The following is a 26631-nucleotide window of genomic DNA, read 5'->3' on the forward strand; positions in this document are numbered from 1 at the left end:
CAGTCTTGACTGAAAGTTTCAGAAACACATGACAAAACTGATCTATGTCAAATGCTGTGAAAAAAAAAATGTCAACTCTTTGTGTTTTTCTTTGTAACTAAAGCAATCCATTGCATCTAGTTTAATACATCTATTCGACACAAGGAGCGAAGTAGAAGCAGTGCAGGAAAAAGAATAGGATGGAATCTGTTTTTTTGATCAAAACAATACATTGTCTATTGATGACAGGATCATCAACCAAAGGCATGTGGAACAAAATCAAGGTATATATGCATTTGCAAAAGCATATTCCAGTCAGGAAATGCAGCCCTGTCCCAAAGAGCTTACACACACACACTCTTATTAAAAATGTAAATAAATCCACAGGTAAAAATAGATCTATTCTCTTTCAGTTGTGGCAGACAAGGGATGAACTGCAACAAATTATACTTAATCAAGAAAGAACAGATTCATCCCATATAATAGCAAAGTCTAAGGTACATGAGTTGAGTGAGGTTTCCCTAGAGACAGGCAGCTCCAGATCTAGCCACTTGAGATCTGAACAGTTCACAAACTGGAGAGTGTTTCAGGGCTGCCTACGCTCATAACTTATACTCCTCAGACGCGTGGATGAAGCTAGAACTTTAAGATAATCAATAAGCTCTTATCTACATTGGTGAAAGAGGGAAGTGGAAAAAAATAAAGTCCAATAATATTAACAGTGAAAAATGAAAAGTAAATTACATATTTAGAATTATTTATTTCAATTGGGGATAGTAGTAGCAATTAAGAGAAGGAAAGAATTTCATCACAGGACACACCAGAGCACATAATTTAAGCAGAATTCTCATCAGCAATGATTTTTATTTAACATTAACTGATTATCATGAGGCCCAGCATTTGTATCAAGCTACTATAACTTCAAACAATAGCAGTAACTATATGGAAACTAATAGTCTAAAACTACATTTGCTTATTACTCAATATGTCACAGTTAATTAAATTTTTCATCTTAAAGTTGTAGTAAACTACTTTGTATTTCTTAACTACACATTCTTTTGAGGCTTCTTTCAATTTCTAAACACTGCAAGAGTAGCACAGAGTATTTTCACAGAAACTTAACTCCCTTGGATGACAGAAAAGCAGGATTAGTTAAGTGCAGGCTGTTTCAGGGGACCTAGTGGGGAGTTTCAAAGAGAAAAAACTGAATGACCTCAGGAAAAAAATGTTACCCTTCCCTTTCTTGTCCTCTCCCCTAAAATGTTGGTAAATATTAGTTGGTCATTAATTGGAATATGATGCAAACATTTTTCTGAGCTGTTTTTCCAAAAGAATTTTTTTCATGTGAATTATGCCATAGGTTTATCTAAAGTTAATATATGAATCAAAATACAACACATTGTCTTGAATTTACTAGCGCTATGATCCTAAAAGTTCAGAAAAGGAGTGCAAACATCAGCACAATTCAGGGCTGTGATGACATGAGACAGAAATGAATGCAGGCCTTTTCTCTTAAGTTATAATATGCAGGTTGGTGAATGGCACCAGGTACACATATAAGTGACTTTAGAAGGAGGAAGTGCATGAGTACTGAGACTTTTTTTTCTTTAAGAAAAGGTTATTTTCTTTTAGAAAAAAATACATTTTTCTATTGTGATCTGTTTCTCAGCTCTTGAAATCCTAAAATCCAAGTATTAACACATTGTATCACTTCAGGCAGAATCACTGCTGGTGAAAATGGTCCTACTTATATGAATCCAGCTTGGTTATGATCATTCTAGGGATCTGAAGCAATACATCTGAAAATAAGCACAACGCATATATTAATTGCACATACGCAAGCCTTTGCCTTTCCCCTGCCCAGTGTTGTGTCAGTGGTGGAACAGTGCTGAAAGCAATCATTTGCCTTGTCCCATTCAAACTTGCAATTGGTGTGCAAATGACAGGACCGTGCTGGAACACAGGATAACTCAGCTTTTCCCAGTGCCTGCTAGGAAAAGCTCCCTTCCCCTCTGTCCCTAGAGGATCTTAGTCACCTGATATCCGCTTGATTAGCCCCCAGCGATTCTTGGTACAACTAGGCTACAGCAACAAGCAGGAGGCAGAATAAAGGGCAGAGGAAGGAAAAAGATTGGTGGATAGAGACTTGGAGGACAGAGCGCTGAACACGTAACTGGGCAATCCCTTCACACAAAGGTAAGTGGAGACTCCCGGGGGGCAGAGGGGGAGGCAGGGAGAATAAGGAGCTGGGCTCCCATATGAGGGAAGACTTAAGGGAAAGAACAGAGTTCTCTACTGCCCTGGATGGAGCAGAGAACTCGTTAGAGTTAAGCAGCAGCTCAAAAGGGTCTGGTTGTGATGAGATGGGACAGGGAACCCTAACTGCGCTCGATATACTCATTCCATGCAAAATGAAACAGCTTCAATAAGAGAGATTCACCTCATATTTCCTATAGCCTAAAGGCTAGAGCAGTTGTGTAGGAAATACCTGTAAGTTCCCTAAGGCAGAGAAGAAAATTGAGCACAGGTCTTAAGTATCAGTATGAATGCAATAAGCAGCGAGCTGTTAGGTAAAAGCAGGACACTGGCAATTTCGTCTCCTTTCGTATGTTTAGCATAAAGCCCAAAACAGTCAGCATGTCTACCTTACCAGCTGACCTATAAATCTTGCTAGAGTTTAAACCTGCCCTGTTTAATGCTAACATGATTTATGCCATTCTAAATTCATGTGAAAAAGGAATTATGGTCAGAGCAGGATTAGAATTCACAGTAATTGTTCCGGCGCCACATCTAAATCTACTCATGCTGTAGAGGTGTCTTTCTCTGTCACTGACTACAGAGCAAACCCAAATTTATTAGGGTTATAAATACAGCTTAAGGACCTACAGTTAAGTAGAATGAATCCAGGACATAATCCTGCTTAAAGTGCCCACTAGAGAAGCTCTGCCATTTCAATCTGCTAGCCACACAGGACTTTAGTTATTTTGATTTCTTTATCTTTTCATATGTACAATAAACTATCACCTATCCCTGAGAAGGAGGCTTCACAACATTTCACTCTTCAGCTTATTATGCAGCTGCAAGAAAATTTAAGAGGTAACAACTAGCTTTCTCTTCAATAGGATCTTATATCTCTGTCTAAACTGTTCTCAATGCAGTCCTCTCAGGAGATATGTACTTGAGCACATGGTACTAGAAGTCCTCTTCTGTAATGATGAACCAGCCCAAAGTGCACTCCTGAGGTTAATCAGTACATATAGTGAATTAATTCAGCACAAAGTCCAGGCAATTCTTAAAATTATATATAGCAAGGTCTAGGGTTGCTTTTTGGGTTTTTTTTTTTTTTTTTTTTTTGAACTGGTTACAGTGGCTCAGGCTCTTGAATCCAAAAGCTCTGCCCAAAAGCTCTGCCTAAACACAAGACATTTTATTGGAATAAGAAATCCAATGCTTTGGGGGCCCTAAAATAAAAATCTTTCAGGTGTACATTAGTTTTAGGGACAGTAAATAATAGCATGCTATTAGCTCTGGGAAACTTCTCGTCTATGACACACTCTTGAAAACCACCAAAGTCGGTGAAAAAAATTCTTACCAGTTTCACTAATGCAGTATCAAACCACAAACCTTTAGGCACAAAGAGCCTTATTGGAGGAACTGAGCTTTGAACTGGGCTTCAAACATGTCTTTAATGGTATCCTTACAATTCCCTCTTTAATTATTACGTTCCATCCAAATGACAAAGCTTTAAAGAGGCAGCAAGGTGCGTGATAACAGCATTCCTACAATCTTGAGGAAAACACACATCACACAGCGGAGTGACAGAAGCACTATGTTGGTACTTAAGCTGAAAGTTACTGAGATTGGAATCCTGGCAGACATTCAGGGAAATGCTATATCAAGTTGAATGAATTAATGTTTTACTAATGACTTGAACTTAAACAAGCTGAAATCCTTCTTTGAAAAGTGAGGAGGAAAAAAAAAAAAAAAAAAGGAAAAAAAAGGGAAATCTCTGTCTTCTTAAAGAGCTTCCTAAGGGCCTACTGCTAAATGAAATATTTTCTATTACTAAAACCAAAAACTAATTAGTTAAGTCTGTAAGAGAGAGATTAACTGAAGAAAATCCCATGGAAACCAAGCCACAATATACTGACTTAAGAAATTCTCATCTAGACCAAACCCAAACAAAAACCAACACAGGTCAAATTCATTCATTAATTTACTCTAAGAGGATTTTCACTCTGCTTGTATTACTCCTGGCTCTTAACGTCCTCTTCTTAAATTCTTCAATGCCAATTATAAAAAAAACAGGTCATATAGTTTCAGGGAAAACTTGAACAACGTCCAAACACAGCATGTGTTTATGAAATCAAATGAATGTCTTTCTTTTGCTGGAAGAGAATGATAAGGCAAGCGTGGTCCTTCTATTGAAAGATTCAGCAAGGCAAACAGAATACATGAATATACCAATGCTCACAACGCCATTTCCCAGCAGAATCACTACTCTGCCTGCACAGTCTTATATGTGTTGTACTTTGCAAGACCAGATCAGATCTCCAAGTGCATTGTATTTCTTAAAAGAAAGAATTCTTCTAAAAACTTTTACATGAAAACTCTGAATAAAATTCATTATCTTGAACTAGCTCCATTGTTCTGCTGCAGTAATGCTAAATTAGCAAACATCTAAACTCTTAGCTATGGGTGCTTTTCATCCTACCAACCATTCAGTACAGGAAATCCTAGGTACATAGATTGGATCCCTTTTCTTCAAGGAGGCTTCTAATCCCCCATCACTCAGTGGTTATATAAAGTTTCAGTTTCGGCACATTCCCAATGCCTACCAGCCCACAGTGAAGATTTGGCAGAAGTTAGTTAATTATATAATGTAATACAAATAAGCTTTTGATTTAAAATCCTGAAGAGGCAATAAAATCCACCATGTGTTTGCTGCTATGTGGGTGAGACTGCCATGGAGAGTGTTTCTTACAACAGCAAGAATGACTTAATTTAAGATGTACAACTTGCAACAGTTCAATTACAATGGATGCCTTCATTAGATTTTCCCCATTTTGAATTTAGCTAGATTCTTAATGTATTTCCATAGGTTAAGACTCACTAACTTTGCTTAGTGGAAAGCTGTTCACATAAGTGCAGTTACTTACAGATATCTTTGTCCCTCTTGAATAAAAGGTAATCTGATTTTTAGGGAAATCAAGAAACTTCCCAGACACATCTACTTACCAGACGAACCATTATGGAAACTCCAGAGACTATACACTGTTAACTGACAAGTGATAAATGCTAGAGTCATCCTGAAGGCAATTTTGAATCCCTCAGTGAAAACAGGCTGTGAAACCAAACAGGCTGAGCTGCTGTGAACAGTGCTTATCGACAGCAGCCAACATCCTTTCTCTCATTTCATTCTTCTCCGGAACTGTTTAGTCTGTCCCAGCCAAAAATATTTGTGACCAACAACCAATATTATTTCATAGGCTTATTATAACTTGCTTTAGGAAGTCATGTCTTTCTGTAGGTTCTCATGGCACTAGCAATCAGTGTTACTCCCAGGAGTTCTCAGTTTTTCCACTTAGGCCTAATGTGTCTCCTTAATCTCTTCAATACTTGCATTTTGATCTAATTTTACTGCTCTTTGGCATTCTTATTTTGCTGCTAGCTAGGCCTTGCTATGTAGCATAAAGAGCAACTTAGCTTTTATATTATTATTTGAAGTAAAAAGTCTGCCAAGTACCTAGAGTGCTATCTTAAGCGCAATCTTCCTTGCCTCTCACCTGAACAGGTCAAATTAAATCAATTTGACTATTCAGCTGGGTAAAGCAAGCAGGATTCAGTTACAAGAGCAGAGCTGGTCATTTTTTTCTGGTTGCTTTGAGATTTTGTTGCAAATGTATTTTTCACTAGAAGTGTGGTTATTCATCAAGTGATCTCAGCTGAAAGTTATGGAAGTGTCTAATACAAGGTGATGGTGTGAAGAGATTTCTCTTCTACCCACACAACCCAACAGCTGGGGCATCCATTCTACATGGAAGACAAGGCTACTGACCCTGATTCAAAGAGAACTGGACCCAAAATACTCCTTGCCCAAAGCAGTGATCTAAACCATCTGCCTAAAGGTTATCCTGGAATGCACTGCTCTGAATCTGCCTGTTCGAGCTGTTTTATTTTGTGGAACATATTGGGTGTTAGCAGAAAAGGAGAATATAGGAAAAGGGGGGGAGGGGGTAGCCCCTCGAGCAACAGTACTTATTTGGAAGATGGATCATCATGGTCCAGGCCATGTTCCAAATACTATTTTAAAATTTAAACAAAAGTGAGACAAACAGAAAATGAAAATAAACCTGCCCAGAATATAAGTGGGGGCACATTATTTGGGCACTCTAGGGATGGGGAGTATGGATTCAAATCCTCTGAGATGAAGGAAGGAATTGCATCCAAGTCTTCCATATTTGGACAAAGTGCCCTAACTACTGCGTAAAAGGTAATCACAACACAATTGCCTCTTCTTTCCTAGTCTAAAGCAGTACTCTAAATTACACTGTTTTGCTTTTGTTAAAAGTAACCAATATTCAACTGGGGAAGTAGGTGGAGGAAAAGCTTTGCTTTTGGCTAAAACCACCTTCTGAACCCAAACAATAATAACTAAAAACAAACAAAAAATACTTTGCCAAAACAAGTAATTACTCCCCGCTCCTCCCCAAAAAAGCATTTCATTTTAGCTGGAAAAAAAAGACTCTCTTTTCTATATTTATATTTGGAAAATAAGGTTCGAGGAACACACTGAAAATTCGGTTATTTCCACCAGCCAGTCTAAAATGCTAGTACAAAGAAACCAATCCCACTGGTACTAAAGTCAGCGGAAAGATTTTCATCATCTACTGTAGAACCTGTATGAGACTTTATATGCCCCATGTAATCATCTCTGCCCAAAAGGCATAGTCACTTCTATACATGCCTTTAGCTGTCCTGCTTAGATCTTCACTGTGCTGTGGCTGTGCAGCCACACTGTTGACAAACCCCCAGTGAACTAATTTTTATTTACAGAAAGCCTTTTTTTTTTTGTTGGCTGTAGTGTCAAACTACTATTTAAATCCTCTGGTAATATTTACAGTAAGAAGCATGACGTGTGGAAAATTGTTTGGACCCCAGACTAGAGTATATCAAAACAGCAGCAACAAGCCTGGCAGCAGACCAGATTCCTATTCAGTAGTTGGCAAATGATTGAAAGTACTGCCAAATATGCCATGCCCCCATTTTTAAGCCAAAGATGAACACAGTTGAAGCTTCCTGCCAAGACTGATGTGCCCAAATGCCACAGGTCAGGTCAAGCAAGGATGCTGCAAATAATTCCCAATGGTATTTTAGCAGTCTGCTTCTTCAAGAACTGTCAGATACTGAGCCCCAAATGCTGGCTCCTCCACTATTATTATAGCTCATCCTGGAAAACATCAGTGTTCTGACTGTGAAAAACAGCACAAACACCTGTTTTAGCTCTATAAATATACTCAGGAGCATCATATTATTCTCTCACAAAAGAACAAAGCATACTAGAATAGTGAAATTCCTAAAAAGTATATTCTGTGTTTAATAAAATAAAAAATGACAGAGATGAAATAATTATATTTCACAAACTTAATGGAAGATTGTTCTAAGCAGTAGAACAGTGTTTCTTTAACTAGCGTTATTTCTTGCACAAACATTTGTAAAAAGCATAAAAAGTTTTCTCAGAAGTTAAAGGCTTACATCAGGGAATTGTTTTGAAAGATTTTTATTTCGATGAGGATTTAACTAAATGTTAGCACAGGAAAATGCAATGCTGTGCTAAGGGATCTGTAATAAGGTTTAAATGAGATTTAGCTAATGATGTAAATCACCAGTTTGTGAGCCTTGAATTTGCAATACTTTGGCTTGAACTCAAAAAGACTGCTCCAAAGAGCAAAAAAAATTTTGTTTTTTCCTTCCCTAGTGATCCTCTGCATTCCTAGAAGAGCCATAAGAATCTGTCACTATTTCCCCTTGAAATCATTCTACCCTTAAGGCACTATACTGCAAGATACCATTTAGCAGTCTAAGAAGGATTCAAGTCCTAAAGCAGCAGTTTAGAGGAATCCACTAGTTACTGATCAGAGAATGAAGTTAGACGAGGGAGGGATGGATTATGATTCAGATTAAGGCTGCACAACAAACAGGTTCCCCCACAATTTTTTTTTCTTTTTTTAATGTTTGAGTCCCAAATCAGAGTTAGCAGCTAAAAATCTCATTTTTCCCATCAAACAGGAAATTTAATGGAACTCAGTCTATAATGCAAGACAGTTGGTATGGCATCAGCCTCTTGCAGCAAAACACAGAGCCACTTAACATGGTTATGGTCAGTTATGGTTCACAGTACCTCAAAAGCTTCAGATGACAGGCAGGAGGAAAAAGAGAAGCAAATAAGCCAGACTACTGTGATCAGAGCGCTAGCAAGAGATGAGAGGGTCATGAACAAGGTCATATCTAAAAAATATTTGGGGCCAGATGAACATTTTTTCCCTCATTCTACCTGATCAGAACTTGAATATGCCAGAGACTTCTAAAAATCTAAAAAGAACAATCATTTTTTGTGCAAAAAAAAAAAAATGAAGACAACCGTGTAACTGTAATCTGTAAAAGAGAAGCACTGCTTTTTTAACTCCTATTTAGCACGCTGCTGAAATACTCCCAGCAAAGAAAATCCCAGTTGCAATACCATTACCAGTTGGCTGTCCTTGGCTGTGAATGTATTTGCCTCTGTTACTGTCTCTGAGTGCTTTGAGTTTAGTGCCAGTTTTGGGGTGTATTTGTTTTATTCTGCACCATCAGTAAAATCTGGCCAGAAAAAAAAAGGGGGGGGGGGAAACTACTTCAACTAGTTTTGCATAATTTGAAACACTGCAATGACACTGAGAAAAAAAAAAAGGGACAAGTGGGGCAGAAATTGAAGGTAAACTATGGACTTCAGTTTTAACTGTGTATTCTCACTGTTAGTTTCTCCTGTAAGAGAGAAGAATACCTCAGACAACTGACAAGGGATGCAATGTGAAATTTTAGTGTGGCATTGTCTGAAACAGGCGCAAGAGCTGGAGCCAACTTCTGTATCAACTTTCAGTCCATATGGATTAATGCCATTTTGCATAGCTGAAACACCAACTCCCTGCATGTGTTTGATGGTTTCCAGTTTCTTTGACTTCAATAATATGAAGTTGCTGAAGCTACTGCAGTTTCTTATTAAGTGTATTGTATTTTTATTTAGGTTACTCTGGCAGTCTATTTCACTAATTAAAAGGCTCAGCATTTTCAATTCATCTTTTTCTTCAGTCTAGTGAATCTCAGTATTGTGCAATTTTATAGCCCACAAATAAATTCAAGAGTTCAACTATCAGTCTGAATTTCCATCTTTTCCTACCTCTCCATCTGAAAAAATCTTGTTTTCTTCCCTGTCTTTTCAGAGAGTTGGTTCCTTTATTAGTCATTGAATTAAGAATATCATAATTTAAACACTGGGATTCACCACTGTCATATGCTTGCACTTAGTAAGAAGAGGGGCTTTCTTCCCAACCTTATTACTGTAATGTGAAGGCCATTTTTGAGAAAAGAGGTGTAACTGAGGCTATTTTACAACTTCTGGGCAGGGTGGGGGGGGAACCTTTTTCAAGCTTCTGCTAAAATGGACTCATATGACTTATTCAGTATCAACAGATCTCTACATGATCATTTTAAGATACATCATCAAAATTCAAAACAAAACAGAAAGCAAATGAATTTGAACTACAGTGGCTTCTTTCAGAAAAATCACACAGCTAATTTAGAACAGTATCCTACACTCCAGTGACTTCTTGTTCTAAGTGTCATGGAAATAGAATGGGTGACCCACTTTATAACATATATTTTATATATCTTGCGAATGAAATCCCAAGCATGAAGAGTCAAACCCTTTTCTATTAGGAAAAAAAGGTAGATAAATAGCTGAATTTTGTTAAATTTAATTTCACTTTTTAATCACTCTTATCAAATGTGCAATTTAAAGCTAGAAAAGCCATTACAGCCATACATACGTAGGTAGTTGATGCTGAGGATAAGAATCTTAAAGAACTTAAAACCTCAGCCAATTCTCTTTCTGGTAAAACCTCTGACTTCAATTTTAACACATCAGGCCTACACTATAGCTTGTAAATTACAGTCCTAAAAGGCCTGCCTTTCTTTTTATTGCTAAATGGCCTTCCTTTCTCTTAATATCAAGCCTATTTCTGCTCTCCTTAGTTATACTTAGAAGTTTATCACTAGACAACCATAATTCCTGAACTCATCTCCATTTGGCTAGACTAGTTTTCTCGCCTGGCCAATAGGTAAACAAGTTCCCTCCAGTTCCATATTTCATGTTTTCAGATCCTGGGTCATGATTTGGTACACAGCATGGTTTTTAGCTTGCCTCCATTGTGAGCAACTGAACATGCAAAAGGCCAAGAGCTGGCAGAACCCTGACTTGGCTCTTTTCTCCTCACTTACCCACCTATTCTACCGTTGCCCTAACTTGCTTACCACAAGTACTGGTCACATTTAAGAGGATAAACAAAATTCCAGATCCCAAAAGAAATTCACACCAGAGCAGTTTAATGCTTCCTTGTACTTGGCATGTCTCCATACTGAGATACTGGCTGAGATAACAGCCTCAAACTATAATCATTTAAAAGAGACTGCGGAAATAGCTTCCACATTTACAAATAAGTCACTGTATAAGTGGGGCAGATCAACCATCAGAAGATGGATATAGAGATGATCTTCTTGTCCTATTCATAGACCATAAACAAATACTGCAAGACACAAAGAACAGGATTTTACAGCTGTTCTAGGCAGCTCCAGAGGTATTGGGCAAAACAGTTTCCTAATTTGTATTATTTGAAGAGAGCTGAGACTGGTGTTGTAGGTTCCACTGACTGAGATGCAAGAGAACTGGAAAATATAAAAAGCTTAGGTCACGGGACGTGCCTTAAGTTTTTTTTTTACTTATTCAAAATAACATTAGCTGAATAACATGAATACTCATTCATCAGGAATTCCAAAACCTCTCCTGGTTTCAGTAGGATCACTTATGGAATACGGCACAGTTCAGCTTAAGTGAAGTCTCATTTGTTTCATTTAGAGCATTAGAGGCCATCACAAATTTGTTTACTACTGCAAAATTCCTAATACAGGAAGAAGAAGAAATCTGAAACACGCAACTCTACAGTAGTAGGTGTTGGTACTCTGTGCTGAATCTTTCACTCTGATCTTGTACATATTCTCTTAGAAGGATCTGGCTTTAAAAAAAAAAAATCAAGAACATTCAAACAATAGTCTTTGTACCACTGACATTCTGCCAAAACATATCTGAGCTGCAGTACCTTGGCTTTGATGTTTTTCTGAGGGCAGTAAAATAGTTAAAGAACTTGCTGGATTTTTCATGCTGTTATGGATTCTGAAGACACTGCTAATAAGCCTGAGTTATTTCAGCAGACAAATATTAAGGTTTTGACCACAATTTTATTCCTTTTAAATACAATTTTACTATATTCAGTCAAGCAAATCTTAGGAAATATTCTGGAACTCAACACAATTCAGCATTTTTCAGTTTGTCATTGAAGAGACTCAGGAATGTAAGTACCATCTTATCATCTAGCTATGTAATGTGCAAGCTGATGTCTTCGTAGCTTCCAAAGCTCTAAAAAAAGTTGGCAAGCACTTCATTATCATAATGATTCTTTGTATCATCAAAAATAGAATGCTGTACGCAGACTGTGGCAGCAGATATGGTAGGTCAGCTTTCCAGTAAAGAAAAATTGTCAGTAGAGTCTGAATATATTAAGTGCTATTTATTTTAACTACACATTTGCTGCTGGAAAGCATTCAAATAAAGGAAGAGAACCATTACAAATGTTGGGTTCCCAAGGAGCAGCTTCAGAATTGATGTAAACAGTTGACTGTTCCTGAGAGTAAACTTTCCTCTACTTGAATTGCTTCTCACATGAAGCCTTGAAACTTCAAGAGTGAGTATTTGTTCACCTACTAGAAGAATTTGAAAATCATGTGCAACGTCACCACATGGTGACACCTGTCATAACAAAATGATAGTATTACAATGAAAATACTTCTCCCTTTGTTCCATTATCCTTACTTAGCTTTCAGTTTCTCTAACCTATGTCTCAGTTAAAATATTTAAGGAAAACAGGCCAAGTGTTACAAACTTATCTCACCACTTTTCTGAGGTAGCAGAGATTTGCAAGCACATTTTTAAAGGTCTCTAGAGGCACTATCTCCTCTGCAGTTGCCCACCACAATGAACAGCGGAACATGCCTTAATATGCCATACCTAGCAGCAATGGATGGTGACATAATTGTGCAATCTGTGAGGGACAGGATAGATCCATATTCACTGAGCTTAATACTGCAGTCGGCTGTACTTCTTTTGAAAAACAGTACAAGCTGAGTATACAAGAGCTGTAAACAAGCTGACGTGAAGTATTTTTTCCTAAGAAGAATATTATTAAATCAACTAATAAATCAACTAAAACTCATCATTCTAAAATGAACTAATCAAAATCAACTAATCAACTAATAAAAATCATTGTCAGTTATTCATAGAGCTATGTAGCATACATTTAAAAGAGATATTAAGGAGGTATAATCTAGCCATCTGCTACCACACACAGGAATATCCACATTCAGGAATATCCACAGACTTTGGAGGAAAAAAGGCCTGCTAACCTGTTTCGTTTACCCCTCGGACTGTTCCTTTTTTTGTTGTTTTATTAAATTGGAAAAAAAAAATCCCCTGAAGATGCTATGTGCCAATAAACCCAGATCTGTTTTTACTCCTTCCTCGTACATCTTCCACAACCCTCCAAAATATTATCAGTGACAAGAATTCATCAGTCACCTGATGAAAATCTTTAACATAAGAAAATCCCCACTGGCATGTCAGAGAGAGAAGCAGAGCTTGGATTCTGCATAACAGGTATGTCAGAGACAGTGAGTCCACATGAATATAGCAAAAGCAGCTTTATAGCTGGACCTTTTAAAAGAGGCAAGCAAACATAGCTGCACATCAAAATCTAGAAAGTTTTCATCATCCCAGGTTTATGGAAACATATGTGTATAGAGCCTGGACAGGGAATACACAGGTAAAACTGCATAAAGCCCAGACATCTGAGTGGATTTTGAGAATTTCACTCTCCTGCTAGAGTAGGTTGAGTGGTGGTTTTTTTGGTTTTTTTTTTTTAAAACCAAGAGGCACTTATCATTTCTTCAAAACATCTCCTTACAGTCACCAGAAATACAGTTCACAATATTGGAAAGTTAAGAAAAAAAAATCCACAGTCCAGCTGTTAACATGGATTCCCCTTAATCAAATTCAATGCTTTTACACTCCCAAAGTATACTTAAAAATCTTTCTCTTTCGAGAACAAAAGCAAAATTCTTATAAATGAGTACTCACCACCATCTTCAACCATAAAATGAAAAATGTCACTGGTGGCATTGTCACCTGCTCGTAAAACATAGCATATCTTCATATCATCAATATCGGCTGGAAAAAAATTGAGAAAATACAGTTTACTTTAAACATCACAGCTAAGAAACTATTGCCATTAAAAAAAACTTGACATGTCTTGAATAGTTTAGCTTCAACATAGAGTGGTCAAGATTCTCCTGCAGAGCTCAAGAATTTCAGTTTAAGTTTAACAAGTATCATTCATTACCCTCCCCAGTGCCCTCTTCTTGCATGTACTGACAAAGAGAACACAAAGGAAATGTAAGAACACTGGCTCAGTGAGAGCTGTTTCATGTCTTTTTTGTGGTGTATTTTCTTAAACAGAACTATCTTCACTAAGATACTGATTCAACTGCTATTCTTCATCCTGAGAATTACTGTGGTCTGCTCTAGGCCACTCTGAGATGCCCAATGAGCTGCATGTTATTGACCTAAGAGAGCGCTGCTAAAAAGATGATCCATAATTCAATACATTCCACAGCTTCCCCATACAAACAAACAAACAAACAAACAAAACAGGGTAAATAAAGAATATGCTTAGCCTAACTTTTATTTGATTATAAATAAATATATTTTGGTACCATCACACAGGACAGCCCCTGGATTTATTGCTCTTTTAGAGTATGATTGTAATCAAACGGCACTAAGAGTAACAGAATCGGCCTCAAGTACTTCTGCCTTATCCGTAGCATTGAGCAACAAGAGCTGAGCCATCTTCTGCAAGTCCATACAGTACATATTTCAGCATCACTTTTCAGGAGATGACGGACCTAATGATCACTCCTAACAGTGACAAAATGCTAGGAATTTTGGTTAGCTCAAAGAATTGCCCACTGCCGCCAATGAGTGCGGTCAGGTGCAAGTGCACTGCTCAGAGTGCAAGTGAATGAAAGAGCAAAGAGATTACAGCATACCGCAAAGGAGTGTATTAATAAAAGTTATTGATCCTGATATTAAAATATTCCTTCCTTTTCCTGCCTCATCTAATTCAGCTGAGTTCACTCACAAATTTTTTCCTTTATTAGCAGTTTTTATTTTTAAAGCTCTAGTAAGCCATTAACCTATGCTATTTTTTACATCACTAATATAAGATTGTGATTATTTATATGCTTCCTATTGATGTTAAGCAACTTTTTTTTTTTTATTACATTGTCTTCTAATATACCTATGTCAAAGAAGCATATAGCCATATTCTATTCTGTTGTGAGGCAAAAAAAAAAAAACCCTTGATACTATGGTACATTCAACACTAAAGTATCTGAGTATCTCAGACACTCAAACCGACATTACCAAACAGTATCTTCAAAGCAGAATACAAAAGAATGGTCCATATTTTACAAGTGCAGAAGTGAAATAAAGCAGGACTAAGAGAGGGACTAATTTGATCAGAGAAATCTGTATCTATTTCATCCTAATGTGGATGTCTAAAATGAGCCAGATCAATTGCACCCAAAAAGGGTACTCTGTCTCCATTAATTAGAGAAGGACCCTTGGCACTAGGTTCAGATGCAGGTATCTACCCTACAGATGTCTGACATGAGGAACGAAGCCTTCTACCTCAAGGGACTCATCAGAGGTCACAGGAAATCTCTGGCTGAAATGAGACAAAAACCCATGGTATTTTCTCCATTGAGTTCTACCTTCCCTTCAAGAGGCAAGAAAAATCAGCCACACGACCCCCCCTGCTTCCACAGCTAGATACTTCTGGCATGTGACCTAGCTTATTTAAAGTAGTCTTGGACATATCTACACATTCTGTAGTAGAGAGATCGCAATCTCTTAAACTGCAAAAGTGCCCTCTCCACCAGACCATCTTGCCTGTCAACATCTTTTCAAAGGACATGGCATACAATCCGTATGACTGTGGCATCGTAAGTAGTGCTCAAACGCTAGTGAGGCACTTTGTTTTAAGGACCCAGACAGACACAATTAAAGCAGACAGACTAGAGTTCAGCAACAGAAGTTTCAACTGATGTTTTTGAATAATCAATTCCTATAGAGAAAACATGCAAAAGGCAAACAAATGTTTATCAACACAGTGTTTTCCCGTTTTCTTGAGTGGTGACAGGAATGCGTAATACATAAAAACTTACTGTTGTCACTTTCCTTGAAAAAAATATGGTTGTTGGTAAAAATTCATTTCTGATGCTACACCAAACAGTATGGGGTAATTTATTTTATTTATTTTTAAGGAAAAGTTTTGGAAATGAATAGCATTAAAGTGGTGCTCAAGTACCACAGAAAATCTCCTCCCATGTAAGGGCAGGTACATTAGTAAAAACAAGCTAAAAGCTTTCATTAGAGCTCTTCAAAATCTACAGTTCCAAAAGCAGCCAGACATCTTCTAGGGCAAACAAGTAAAGAACATTACCAGTAGGTATATGTCACTAAAGAATCTCTTCTATAGTGTTTCAAAGAAAGTTAAAGATCAAAAATTAATAGGGCTGTAAAGAGGATGCAAACAAATACCTTTTTATGCCAGAGTAGCAAATAAATCTTTCATCCTGCAAACACTTACACAAGTACTTAGCTTTGCTCATGTGAGTGGCCTTATCAAAACCAATGGTTCCAACATATATACAGCTAAGCACTTGAGTCAATGTTTGCAGGACCACCTCATCAAAAAAGCCACCTGTGATGCAAAAATCTTATTTTTATCACAAGAATCACAAAGGAATGCCATGCTTTCTGTTCACTAAAAACATGTTTAGAATCACTTAAGGAATTTTACACTTTCCTGATATAATTGATTACGTTTATGGTAGCTATATTAACACTTGCTTAGTTGCAAGAGTAATTCATTACTGTGTAATTGCAATTCCTACTAAACATTCAGGAGGACATTGCAATTCTCCCCTCATTAGAAATCCTGCAGATTTTTCCTATAAAAAAAAGTTTATCCACACTAGATTAGGACATTGCTTTCCCATTTAAAACTATGCAAAATAGATTTGGCTATTAAAGGCTGCTTTATTCTCCTGTAAATATATAGTCTTTAAGAAACAAGTGTACTAGACAACATAGTTCACCTATCTCTCTGAAAACACTTGCCTGAAAATGAAGATGAAATCCACTGTCAGGAATGAATTCTGAGTGAAATCTTGATTCACAAAGTGTTGGATATTTGGCTGCAATAGCCATTAATGTATCTTTGACCTCAGGAGGACACATTGAGCACTGAGACTTTAATTAAGCTCTCTAATTGCCAAGGCAGATTTTTACTCTCCTCTATCCCTTCCCCTTCTTTCCGGCCCCTCAGTACATCTGGAAAGCAGCAGAATGCGGCCTGGCCCTTATTCACAAAACTAACCATGTGGGTGGGACTGCGGACTCCCAAAATAACACTCGCCACTCCATCACATTCTGTACACTCAAAACATTATCCAAATACTAACTACTTGTTATATACCACTGACTTTTAAATATGAAAGACTTGGCAGTTCCTTAATAGATTTTTCCCCATTTTTAAACAAATTACCTAATCTTAATGAATATCTGCTATGAACAAATTCCAGCCCTGACTTGCAGAGATGAGTGCAGTGCGATTATGCATACACAATTTTCTTTGTTTGTATTTTTATACTAGGACAGCACTAGAAACTAGAAATTACTATATGGCAAGTGTTTTTCTTTAAGCTTTTTCTGTGTTTACTACCGCTACATTTCAAATATACAGCACAAAGAACTAATAATGAATTGAAAATGCTGCTTTCAGGCATGATATGAAGTATTAGTACTTGAATAAGCTTCAGAACTCCTTAATATATTTTAAGAATATTTTATCCTGTTACTGTCACTTGTCTCTCTCTTATTCAGATTTTAACACCTACATATAAAAAGATAGAAAGCACCAGATATTTGCAGAATATGGGGACTCTTTTTTTTTTTTTTTTTTTTAATCAAGGACTTAATTGTCCTACACTCTAATACCCCTTTTGAGCAATCCCAATTAAGTCTATGAGCCTCATAAGCTAGAGATTACCTACCGTACTTCTGGCAGAAGTATTTGATGTATACTATTTAGAAAGCCCCACACTGTGTCTGAACAAGATACACAACAAGGAACAAATCCTTGGACATACTGCATTCTGCACAACCACATTTTCACTGGAGCCTTTCAGTTCATCTTGTGAGCTAGGCTAATTTCCTTTCTAGCATTCAATAAAGTATTATGGGGAGATACTGAAAAATAATCTTGATCATAAAGCAGAAAGTTGTTTGTCAAACATTCTCTCTGCTCCCTCTTTCAGCTATAGGTAATCAGATCAGGCAGTCTGCTCAAGCTGCTCCCACAATGATTCTTTTTTCAATCCACGGTACCTCATTCAACGCAGTCAGTCTATCTGTTCATACAAAGATGACCCAAATACCAGGAATGGGAGCATGAGGTGGAAGAATATTAGGACAGACCTCACACTATTGGTAACTCTCAAAACTCAACTGTGTATGACCCTGAACAGCCTGACCTGACTTCAAAGTCAGCGCAGCTGGCCCAGGGGTTAGACACAATGACTTCCAGAAGTTCTCTCCAACCTAAGTTTTTCTACAGTTCTTTACAAGATTGTGAGGATGCTTTACAGGCTCCATCAGGACCCATACTGGTCAATGAATCCAGAACATATTCAGCATTTTCATAAGAGCTTGTTCCACATTGTGAGATGGATATCCTAAACTGGGAAAAGATGAAAACACAAGAAGATAGCACACTACACCAGGCTCAATAGTCAATAGAGGAGCATCCCAAAGTCAAAACTGTTCATGGCTGGCTGCAAAATCTCCACTTTCTGAAAGCTCATTAAAAACACAGACAAAAAGAGGGTCTTATTCACTCCTGCCCTGAGCATTAGATAATTGTCTCAGTACAGCATGAGCATAAAATATGCATGAATTCACTACTTCAGATTTGACAATGCTTTTCACATTAATTACAGTGGGATACAAGGTAAGGCACAACAGTGAACTACATGCAGAGTTTTGAGTATGCTACTTGGTCTACATAAGACCTCAGCATCTCACATTACTTTGCAAAACTGTAGCCTTCTAGGTCCAGCCAAGACTTTGTGTCTTTCTGCCACTCACAACCTCTCCCATATCCAAAACAGCTACAGAGAAGAGGGCATCTGAGGAGAAAGGACAGAAAAAGATAGCACCCTTTCATCCATGACTTTCACTCCCAGTTTATTGTGATGTCCAATAACTTCTCTTTCCCTGCCCTTAACAGAGGTATTACCCACGTCTGGGCCTAATGTTTTCTACCTTTCACAGAGCCTTTCCAGACATCTCTTCTTCTCCCTCAAGTGCTTGGGCTTGCACTCACAGAACAGTTCTGTGTTTGCTTTCCAAAATACAAACCATTTTTAAAAGCCTTTAGGCAGTAGAACAGAGATACCAGAGACATAACTTACAGACGCTCAGGATTATTTGTTTATGGAGGTCGCAGAAGAAATACTAAAGTGTGTATTTCTTAAAAAGATACTCTTCAACTCAACAGAAACGTGCTGATACCATCAGGGTACTTGTGAAGTTATAAGACTGTCTCAGGACCCCCCACTAGCTTTAAAACCAACTTTCTCTCAGGTTGCAGGCTTTTCATCCAGCTCAAGCAGCCCCAGAAAATTAAGGAAGTCTGTGTGAAGACCAGTAGGCTGGGAGACGCCACATATATTTTCGGAGACATTAGATGGATATTAGATTTTCCAGCTAAAGATATCTCCTCAGCAGCAACTATGAAGCTGTTATTTCTTGATCACATTGACTGTGGTAGGGGGGGGGTTGGCCAAAAGTTCTTGTCCACCATAATAGCATCAGTGTAGAAAAGATATTTCAGGAAAATAAATGCAGAGCACAAACATCAAATAAGATTAAAATTAATTAGGAAAGTCTTCCTATTTGCTGATCAAAAATTAGTTTAAATTGATCCACTCTGGTACTGCCCTTCATGTAAATACATGCTTACAGCCTTGTTTCCACCACTATACCTAATACAAAACTAGTTGCTACAAAGGTCCAAATTAGACTTCTCAAAGTGCATGGCATAAAGTATGCATACAGCCTCTCTGCCTCATTGCTCACACATCCTGTCCATGTCACCAGCCTTCTGCTATGGAGAATGTAGCAGCTAAATGGCTAGGTATCTTCCATGCAAGGTAGTGCAGACAGAGCAAACATAGTGTAAACACCAGCTCCCAGGAAGTTTGGAATACCAGCTCTGCCTGTGGCTCAGGCCTAGTCTGCCACAAAGCCTGCAGCTTTATCCTGCTAATACCACTTCCCAAGAACCCTGCAGTTCCTACTTTGGTCCTCACATGACCAGAATGCAGGTGCTTTATCCCAAGCTGTGTAGGTTTCTAACCATGCCAATCACAAACTAGAAAGCACCTGCATTTTGGTCATCTGGCAGAAATACACTTGGCCACATGGCATAGAAAAGGATGGGATCTACCTATCCTGAGTGCCCCAAAAAGAGATGGGCTATCACTATGCTATGCAACAGTTAACTTTCAAGGAACACTCTCTCAGTAATTCTGTGTTCTCCAGCATCAGAGAAAAATCCATTAAAAAAAAAAATCATCATCTGTTTATTTACTTACCTCCATTCTCTTATATTTCTCTCACACACTGACAATGATACTCATAATACAGCTAGCAGCTCATTACTGAGGTTTTATATTTAAAGAGGTTGTTGATTTCCAAAGCTTAAACATGGTTTGGTCCCTCCCCATCCTCTTTTTCTTTTCCCCAATGCATCACTAACAGTGCAATAGTTAGGGATACCAACCATTCAAAAGTTCATGAGGTCTATTTGCAAGATTTGGTGTCTCTGACAACAACATCACTACAGCCAAGACTGTAACGGGGGATACATACCAGTATGGGCTCAGTGAAATGAAACGCAGCTGACTACAGTGTTTCTGTCTGCCCCAACCACCTACACAGCCCAGTTTGCCTGGGCCACTTTAACTTTGAGTGTCCATGCAGTTGTGCTGTCTGCAAACTCCACAGCTGCAGCAGGCTCCGAGAAACTTCATTTCACTTTTAATTAGCCAGCTATTAACTCATTACAAAGTAACACAGAAAATTCTCTGGAGAATAGCTAATGCTCTCCTTTCAATTAAAGAAAGTTACTTCATAGCCTTGTTTTAAGGCTTTATTTCAGCATATACAGCACATGTGGTTTTCATCCTATCTATACCACCCAATATTTTAGCTCCATGTAAAAAGTAAGTACCACTGACATAATTTGGAAACATTTACATTACTTCTTAATTTACCACAAACACTTTGTAGTTAAGGCTTGTGTAATTAAGCCAACAAATGCAGTCATGATATATTATCCCCTCTGCTTGGGAAATGATTTTGCTTTTATAGTTAAGTGCACTCAGACTGTATAGCAACTGATATCCTAGCCATGGTATGATCATTAGTTAATAATAGCATGGCCACTCCTGTAGCATTTTCTAAATAAAACTTTTAAAAAAAGCCCTCGACCTCTAAAGATCTGGAATCATGTGCAGCCCAGTTCTGTTATCTGCATTTGTGTCACTGAGTAAGTCCTCAATACAGGTAAGGGGTTCCAAGTTATTTGGCCTGTAAGCAAAGACGCTCCATCACTCCGCTTATCCAGTGCACACTCTTTCCTGCCTAAGCGATCATAAACACATACATAAAAATAATTTTAAAATAATAAAGCCATTATGCTATACCTGCTTTTTGGAAAGTTTCTCCCCTCAATTATTACAGAGCATAACACAACTAAGAATGTTTCCAGAGACCTAAAAAAAAGCATGTAGTATTGCAATACCTTGTGTGAACTGGCTGATGCTATGGTTGCCTTTCCCCAGGTGGATCAGGAAGCCATGGCGAGGACCCTCTGTGATTCTGATCTTGAGAGCGACGTGTAAACTGTCTCTGTCTTCTACTTTGAGTACCTTGTTGGTAATCAGAAACCCTGTGTGACCTGTGGCCAGAATACGAAGAGTTGATGCACCCTTGTTTATTACAATTTGAGGTACGTTGTTGTCCACAGCCATTATCTGAATCTTCATAGTCTGAGGTTTCCTCGTTTCAAACACAGTGTTGGGAAAGACGTAGAAATCAGTATGAGTGCCATCTGTAACAGTGAAAGAGAAGCTATCCTCAACTGATTCTGTGCCATCATGGTTGTAGCTGATTAGATTTTCATTCAGATCTTGTTTCGTGAAGGTGGTGACTGGTTTGGAGTTATTGAACATGATCTGACCATGAACTGGTACTTGAGTGATGATAAATTTTAGAAAAGCATCAGGTGTATCTCTGTCTTCTACTGTCAGTTCAAATGGGGTTATCAGTTTGTTTTCATTTTCACTTACCACCAGGTTATGTATTGTAACCACGGGTTTCTTATTGTCCACATCACTAATAGAAATTCTGAAAGTACGAAAAACAGGGTTATAGCCATCAGTCACCTCAAACTCAAAGCTGTCCATTTTCACCTCATCTTCTGAAGTGTGAATGTAGTAAATTTTATTGCCTGCTAACAAAAGCTGAGTGAAAGTGGAGATGGGCACGCCAGGCTGATCTGTACATTCAAGATGACCACGAACAGGTGCTCTGGTAATAGTGAAAACTAAGTTCTCATCTGGACTATTCAAGTCACTGGTGCTAAGCAAATCAGTAGTAAGGGTTACCTTTCCTCCTTCCTTCAAGGAAACTCCTTTGCTGATTACATCTGGGAAGACAATATCAACGCTACCTATGGTCACATAAAAGTAGCGGTCAATGAGAGGATTTATTCCATCTGTCACATCAAATTTGATAAGATCGCGAACTCCTTCTCGTCCAAAATGCATATACTGAATTAAGTTTCTATCCACCTCATCCTGGGTGAAGTTCATCCCCACGGTGATATTTTCAACACCTCCTGAAGGCTTTATTCTCTTTAGGAGGCCTTGTCCTGGCCCGTATCTCACAATGTATGTCAACATTTTGTCTTCAGAGTCTAGGTCAGTAGCCTTCAATATTCTGTTATGAATAGTTCTAGTTTCCCCTATTTCAATCTCCAAACCATCATTGATGGCCATTCTGGGTGTCTCATCATCTACAGGAATAACCATGATGAATACCCTTTTCACTACAGTATATTTACCATCTGTGAGTTTCACCTCAAAACCATCCTCCTTTGTCTCAGAGTCATCATGTTCATAGAGTATGCTAGAGCTTTCCATTATCTGATCCACGGTGAAGCTCTCCACTAGGACAGTTCCATTGACCAGCTGGTTCACAATGTGGCCATGCTTAGGAAACCTGGTGACCGTGAACACTAACTCATCAGCAGGAACATCCCCATCAACTGCATTGAGGATAGGGGTATCAATAACCAGGCTCATGCCTTCCATCACAACAAACTCACGCATAAAGATTTCAGGCTCTTCATCATTGGCTGGGATAATGACAATGGGGAAGAAGTGCCTCTGGGAAAAATTAATGCCATCAGAACAACGGACAGTGAATCCATCTTCAACAGGCTCCACACCCTTATGTATGCTTTGGACGTAAAAAATATGCCCCTGACGGAGGTCTTTCAAGGTAAACGCGCTTATAGCTGTACCTGCTCTGGACTTTTCAGAGCCTGGGGCTGGAGAAATGTTCTCTACATACCCAGATGTTGGCTGAGCAACAACGGTACAGAGTATATCATCATAGGGAGTATCCACATCTTCAGCCCTTATGTGAGCAGGAGTAATGACCTGTTTGTCACCTTCCGTTACCATGAACTGCTCCCCCACAAAAATCTCTGGGGCTTGACTGTCAACAGGGAGAATGGTCACCAAGACAGAAACTCCTTGAACAACATTGCCCCTGATGCTCCACTCCTCTGACAGGTCAGACAAGGTAAGATTGAAGGTATCTTCTTTGGGCAGAAGGCCTATTTCACCACCAGTATGAGCATATACCACAGCACCATCCAACAGATCTCTCTGGGAAAATCTCTCTGCAGGCACCCCTTGGACCAGGATGTCCCCATGCTGAGGAGGATCCTCTACAATGAAGGTCAACATTAAGTCATCTGTATCCTCATCTGTGCCCTGGATGACATTAGCAGTGATTTCAGCAGCACCATTCTCCAGCACATCCAAGTAGGAACCAACAGTGCCCGGGGGCAACCGTAAGGTAGGAACCTCATCATCAACAGGGTACACATTCATTTTCAATGTGATGGGCACAACATGAACCCCATCACTCACATCAAGACTGCAAGTATCACTGCTGATCTCTGCTCCACTGTGTACATATACCACCCTCCCTTGCCTGATATCATCTAGGCCAAAGGCAGCTCCCAGAATCAAACTGTACCCAGAGAGCTGCAACTGGCCATACTGGGGAGCCTGGGTCAGAATGAATCGGAGACGGGCAAGTTCAGTATCCGTGTCACTGGCATCCAACTCAGTTGGACTAAGCACATGGCTGCCTCCCTCAGGCACAGTAAAGCCAGTATTAGTGATTTCAGGAGGCTGGTTATCCACAGGCTGCAGGTAGATGGTAAAAGTCCCTTCAGCTGCATTGCCAGCTGCATCCTCCACCTGATACTGGAACTGAACCAAATGAGGGGCCACCCCCAATTCCTCCTGTGGAGGACGATAGGCAATCTTGCGATGGTTGATCTGGGCCTGGGTGAAGTGGGTCACTTCCATAGAGTGATCCTCAGTCAGCACAAGGGATCCAAGGCGGGCTCCAAGTACATCTGGAGGATGGTTAGTGTCAGTGGGGGGCTGGATTATTGTGTAGCGCAGTTCACGGTCCCCTGAATCCTGGTCTGTATAGCACAAGTGCTTCCTCCGCAGTGGGGTCACCTGCTGTTCTGCAACTACTAAGTGCAGGCTGCTGCTACTATGCAGCTCTGGGGCTAATCGGTCTATGGGGTGTACCCGGATCACAAAGGTCTGTGGTCCAGAGCGGTTAGGTGGGTCATTGTCATCCTGGACCCTAAAGATGAACTGGTCCAACACAACCCCAGGTCCAGGGCTGTGAGGCCCAAAGTGGTGGTAATAAAGACGCCCTTCCACAATGTCCTGCTGTAGCCATTCCCGCACTGGCTTTTCATAGATTAGGGAGCTCCCCATTAAACCTGGCACCCTCCTCCAGGAAAAACTCTTATCTTCTTCCTCCTCCTTCTCCCAGTCAGGAGGTGGCTGGCCTTGACGGAGGAGGAGCTGCCCTGCAGCAGGGCCAGACTCCACTGTGAAGAGCAGGACGGCATCCTGTGAGTCTATGTCAGTGGCACTAAGAGCACGGGTGGTAATGGGCACTGTTTCACCCTCAGCCACAGCCAGCCCTGTGTTAGCATTGAGTAGGGGTGGCTGGTCATCAGTGGGCACCAGGGTAATAGGGAAAAGAAACTCAACACGGTGGCGGGAGCCACCATCTTCCAGCCGCAGCACTAGGTTGTCACTGAGAGGAGACTCACTGCCATCATGCTGGTAAATGACCCGGCCTGCTGCCAGCTCGGCCACTGTGAAGTGTTTACGAGGGACACCAGACGATGGGGTATCCTCCAGCAGAGTGAGGTGGCCATGACTCAGCCCCGCCACCACACTCACCTGCACCTGCTCCAAGTCATCCTCATCACTGATAACCAGGTTGGGGCTGGGACCGGGGCCTGAGAGAGGCCGTGACTGCCCCTCATAGAGCACGAGGCCGGTGTTGCGGGTCACCACAGGTGCTAGGGTGTTCATGGGCTTCACCACAATCACAAAGGCAAAGGGCTCGGAAGCAGCACCCTCAGGGTCCAACACCTCCAGCTCCAGCTCAAAGAGCCGCTCCCGATCCGAGTCCTCCACAGGTGGCTGGTAGGCAATGCGCAGCTCCCTCACGTCCTGCTGGCTGAAGAAGGAAATGGGCAAGCTCTGGTCATCGGTGCTGACCATGTGCCCCTGGCCAGGGCCGAAGGGTGAGGTGATGTTGAAGAGCAGCAAATCTGGGGGCGACTCGGCATCCTCAGCCGCCAGCATGTCAGGTGTGACAGCAGTGAGGACAAACTGGTCCACCTCCATCATGAGCATGGCCAGAAAGCTGGGCTTGGGAGCCACATTCTCAGCACCAGCTCGGATCCGCACCAGCACCTGGAAGTACTCGCGCTTCAGCAGCGCCCCGGCGCTTGCTGCCTCCCACAGCTCAGCCACCAGCGGCACCAGGTCGCGGTTGGGTGAGCCGCCAGCCGCCGTGTGTCGGTAGCGCAGCCCCAGCCGCAGGAACTCCTCGCAGTCCCACAGCGAGGCAGGCACCGGGCTGCCATCCCCTGCCACCGCCTGCCCCGCCGCCGCCGGGTAGTTGAGGATCTCGCCGTAGCGGGGCAGCCCAGCCAGAGCCGGCAGCAGGCCCACCCGGCAGCGCTGCCGGCCCGGCTCGAAGGCAAACTCCAGGCTGCGGGCGTCCAGCGGGTTGCTGGTGCCCCGCAGGCGCTCCACGGTGAGGGGCAGGTTGCGGGTGACGATCTCCAGCTGGGTGAAGAGCACCTCCACCTCCAGCACCAGGGGCAGCACCAGGGCGCGGCTCGGCGAGTCGTAGCGCAGCTGCAGGCGGACGCGGTCCCGCGCGGGGCTGCGGCCGCCCAGGTGGGAGTACTGCACCTCGCCGGCGCCGAAATCGCAGGGGAAGCGCCGGGGGCTCAGGCGACCGGGCCGCTGCCACAGCGGGTCCTCGTCCAGCACGGTGAGGTGGCACCGGTCCCCCGGCTGCACCTGCAGCACCAGGTCCCGCGCGGGGTCCAGCCAGGCGGAGCGGCCCAGGGGCACCCGCATCCCGCGGTTCGCCACCACGATGGGGGCCGCCTCCGCCGCCCACGGCAAGGAGGCGACGGCACTGCCTGGCGGCGGCGGCGCCCCCGCCCAGCCGCAGCCGGCCAGCAGCAGCAAGCCGGGCAGCGGGAGCAGCAGCAACAGCAGCCGCCGCGGCGCGGCGGGGAGAGCCTGCATGATCCCCGCCGGCGGAGCGAAGCGCCGGGAGTCCCCGGCAGCGGCCTCTCCTCTGCGCAGGGGCCGAGTCCCAGCCCCGCTCCTGCCGCCAGCGCTGCCCGCCTGACCGCTCCCCCCACGCACACGCTGCGCTCTGAGGGGGAGCGC

At 41.1% G+C, this 26631-nt stretch overlaps 1 protein-coding gene and 1 long non-coding RNA gene across 2 annotated transcripts in view; one reads left to right on the plus strand and one right to left on the minus strand.

Moving 5' to 3' along the window:
* The window catches only part of FREM2 (FRAS1 related extracellular matrix 2), a 138430-nt gene extending 111799 nt beyond the window's left edge, over positions 1–26631 (minus strand). Inside the window, exons 1-2 of the mRNA XM_026108420.2 lie at positions 21336–26631; positions 13481–13570 (exon numbers count right to left, since the gene is read on the minus strand). Coding sequence (XP_025964205.2) covers positions 13481–13570; positions 21336–26484 — 5239 coding nt within the window. The 5' untranslated portion in view covers positions 26485–26631. The remainder of the gene's footprint in view (positions 1–13480; positions 13571–21335) is intronic.
* Positions 1934–24778, plus strand: LOC135327154 (uncharacterized). The gene is made up of 4 exons (XR_010387264.1): positions 1934–2175; positions 21376–21542; positions 23511–23683; positions 24692–24778. It is a non-coding gene; the product is annotated as an uncharacterized LOC135327154 (long non-coding RNA).

This window comes from Dromaius novaehollandiae, chromosome 1, assembly GCF_036370855.1.
Source record: "Dromaius novaehollandiae isolate bDroNov1 chromosome 1, bDroNov1.hap1, whole genome shotgun sequence".
Classification (NCBI taxonomy): domain Eukaryota; kingdom Metazoa; phylum Chordata; class Aves; order Casuariiformes; family Dromaiidae; genus Dromaius; species Dromaius novaehollandiae.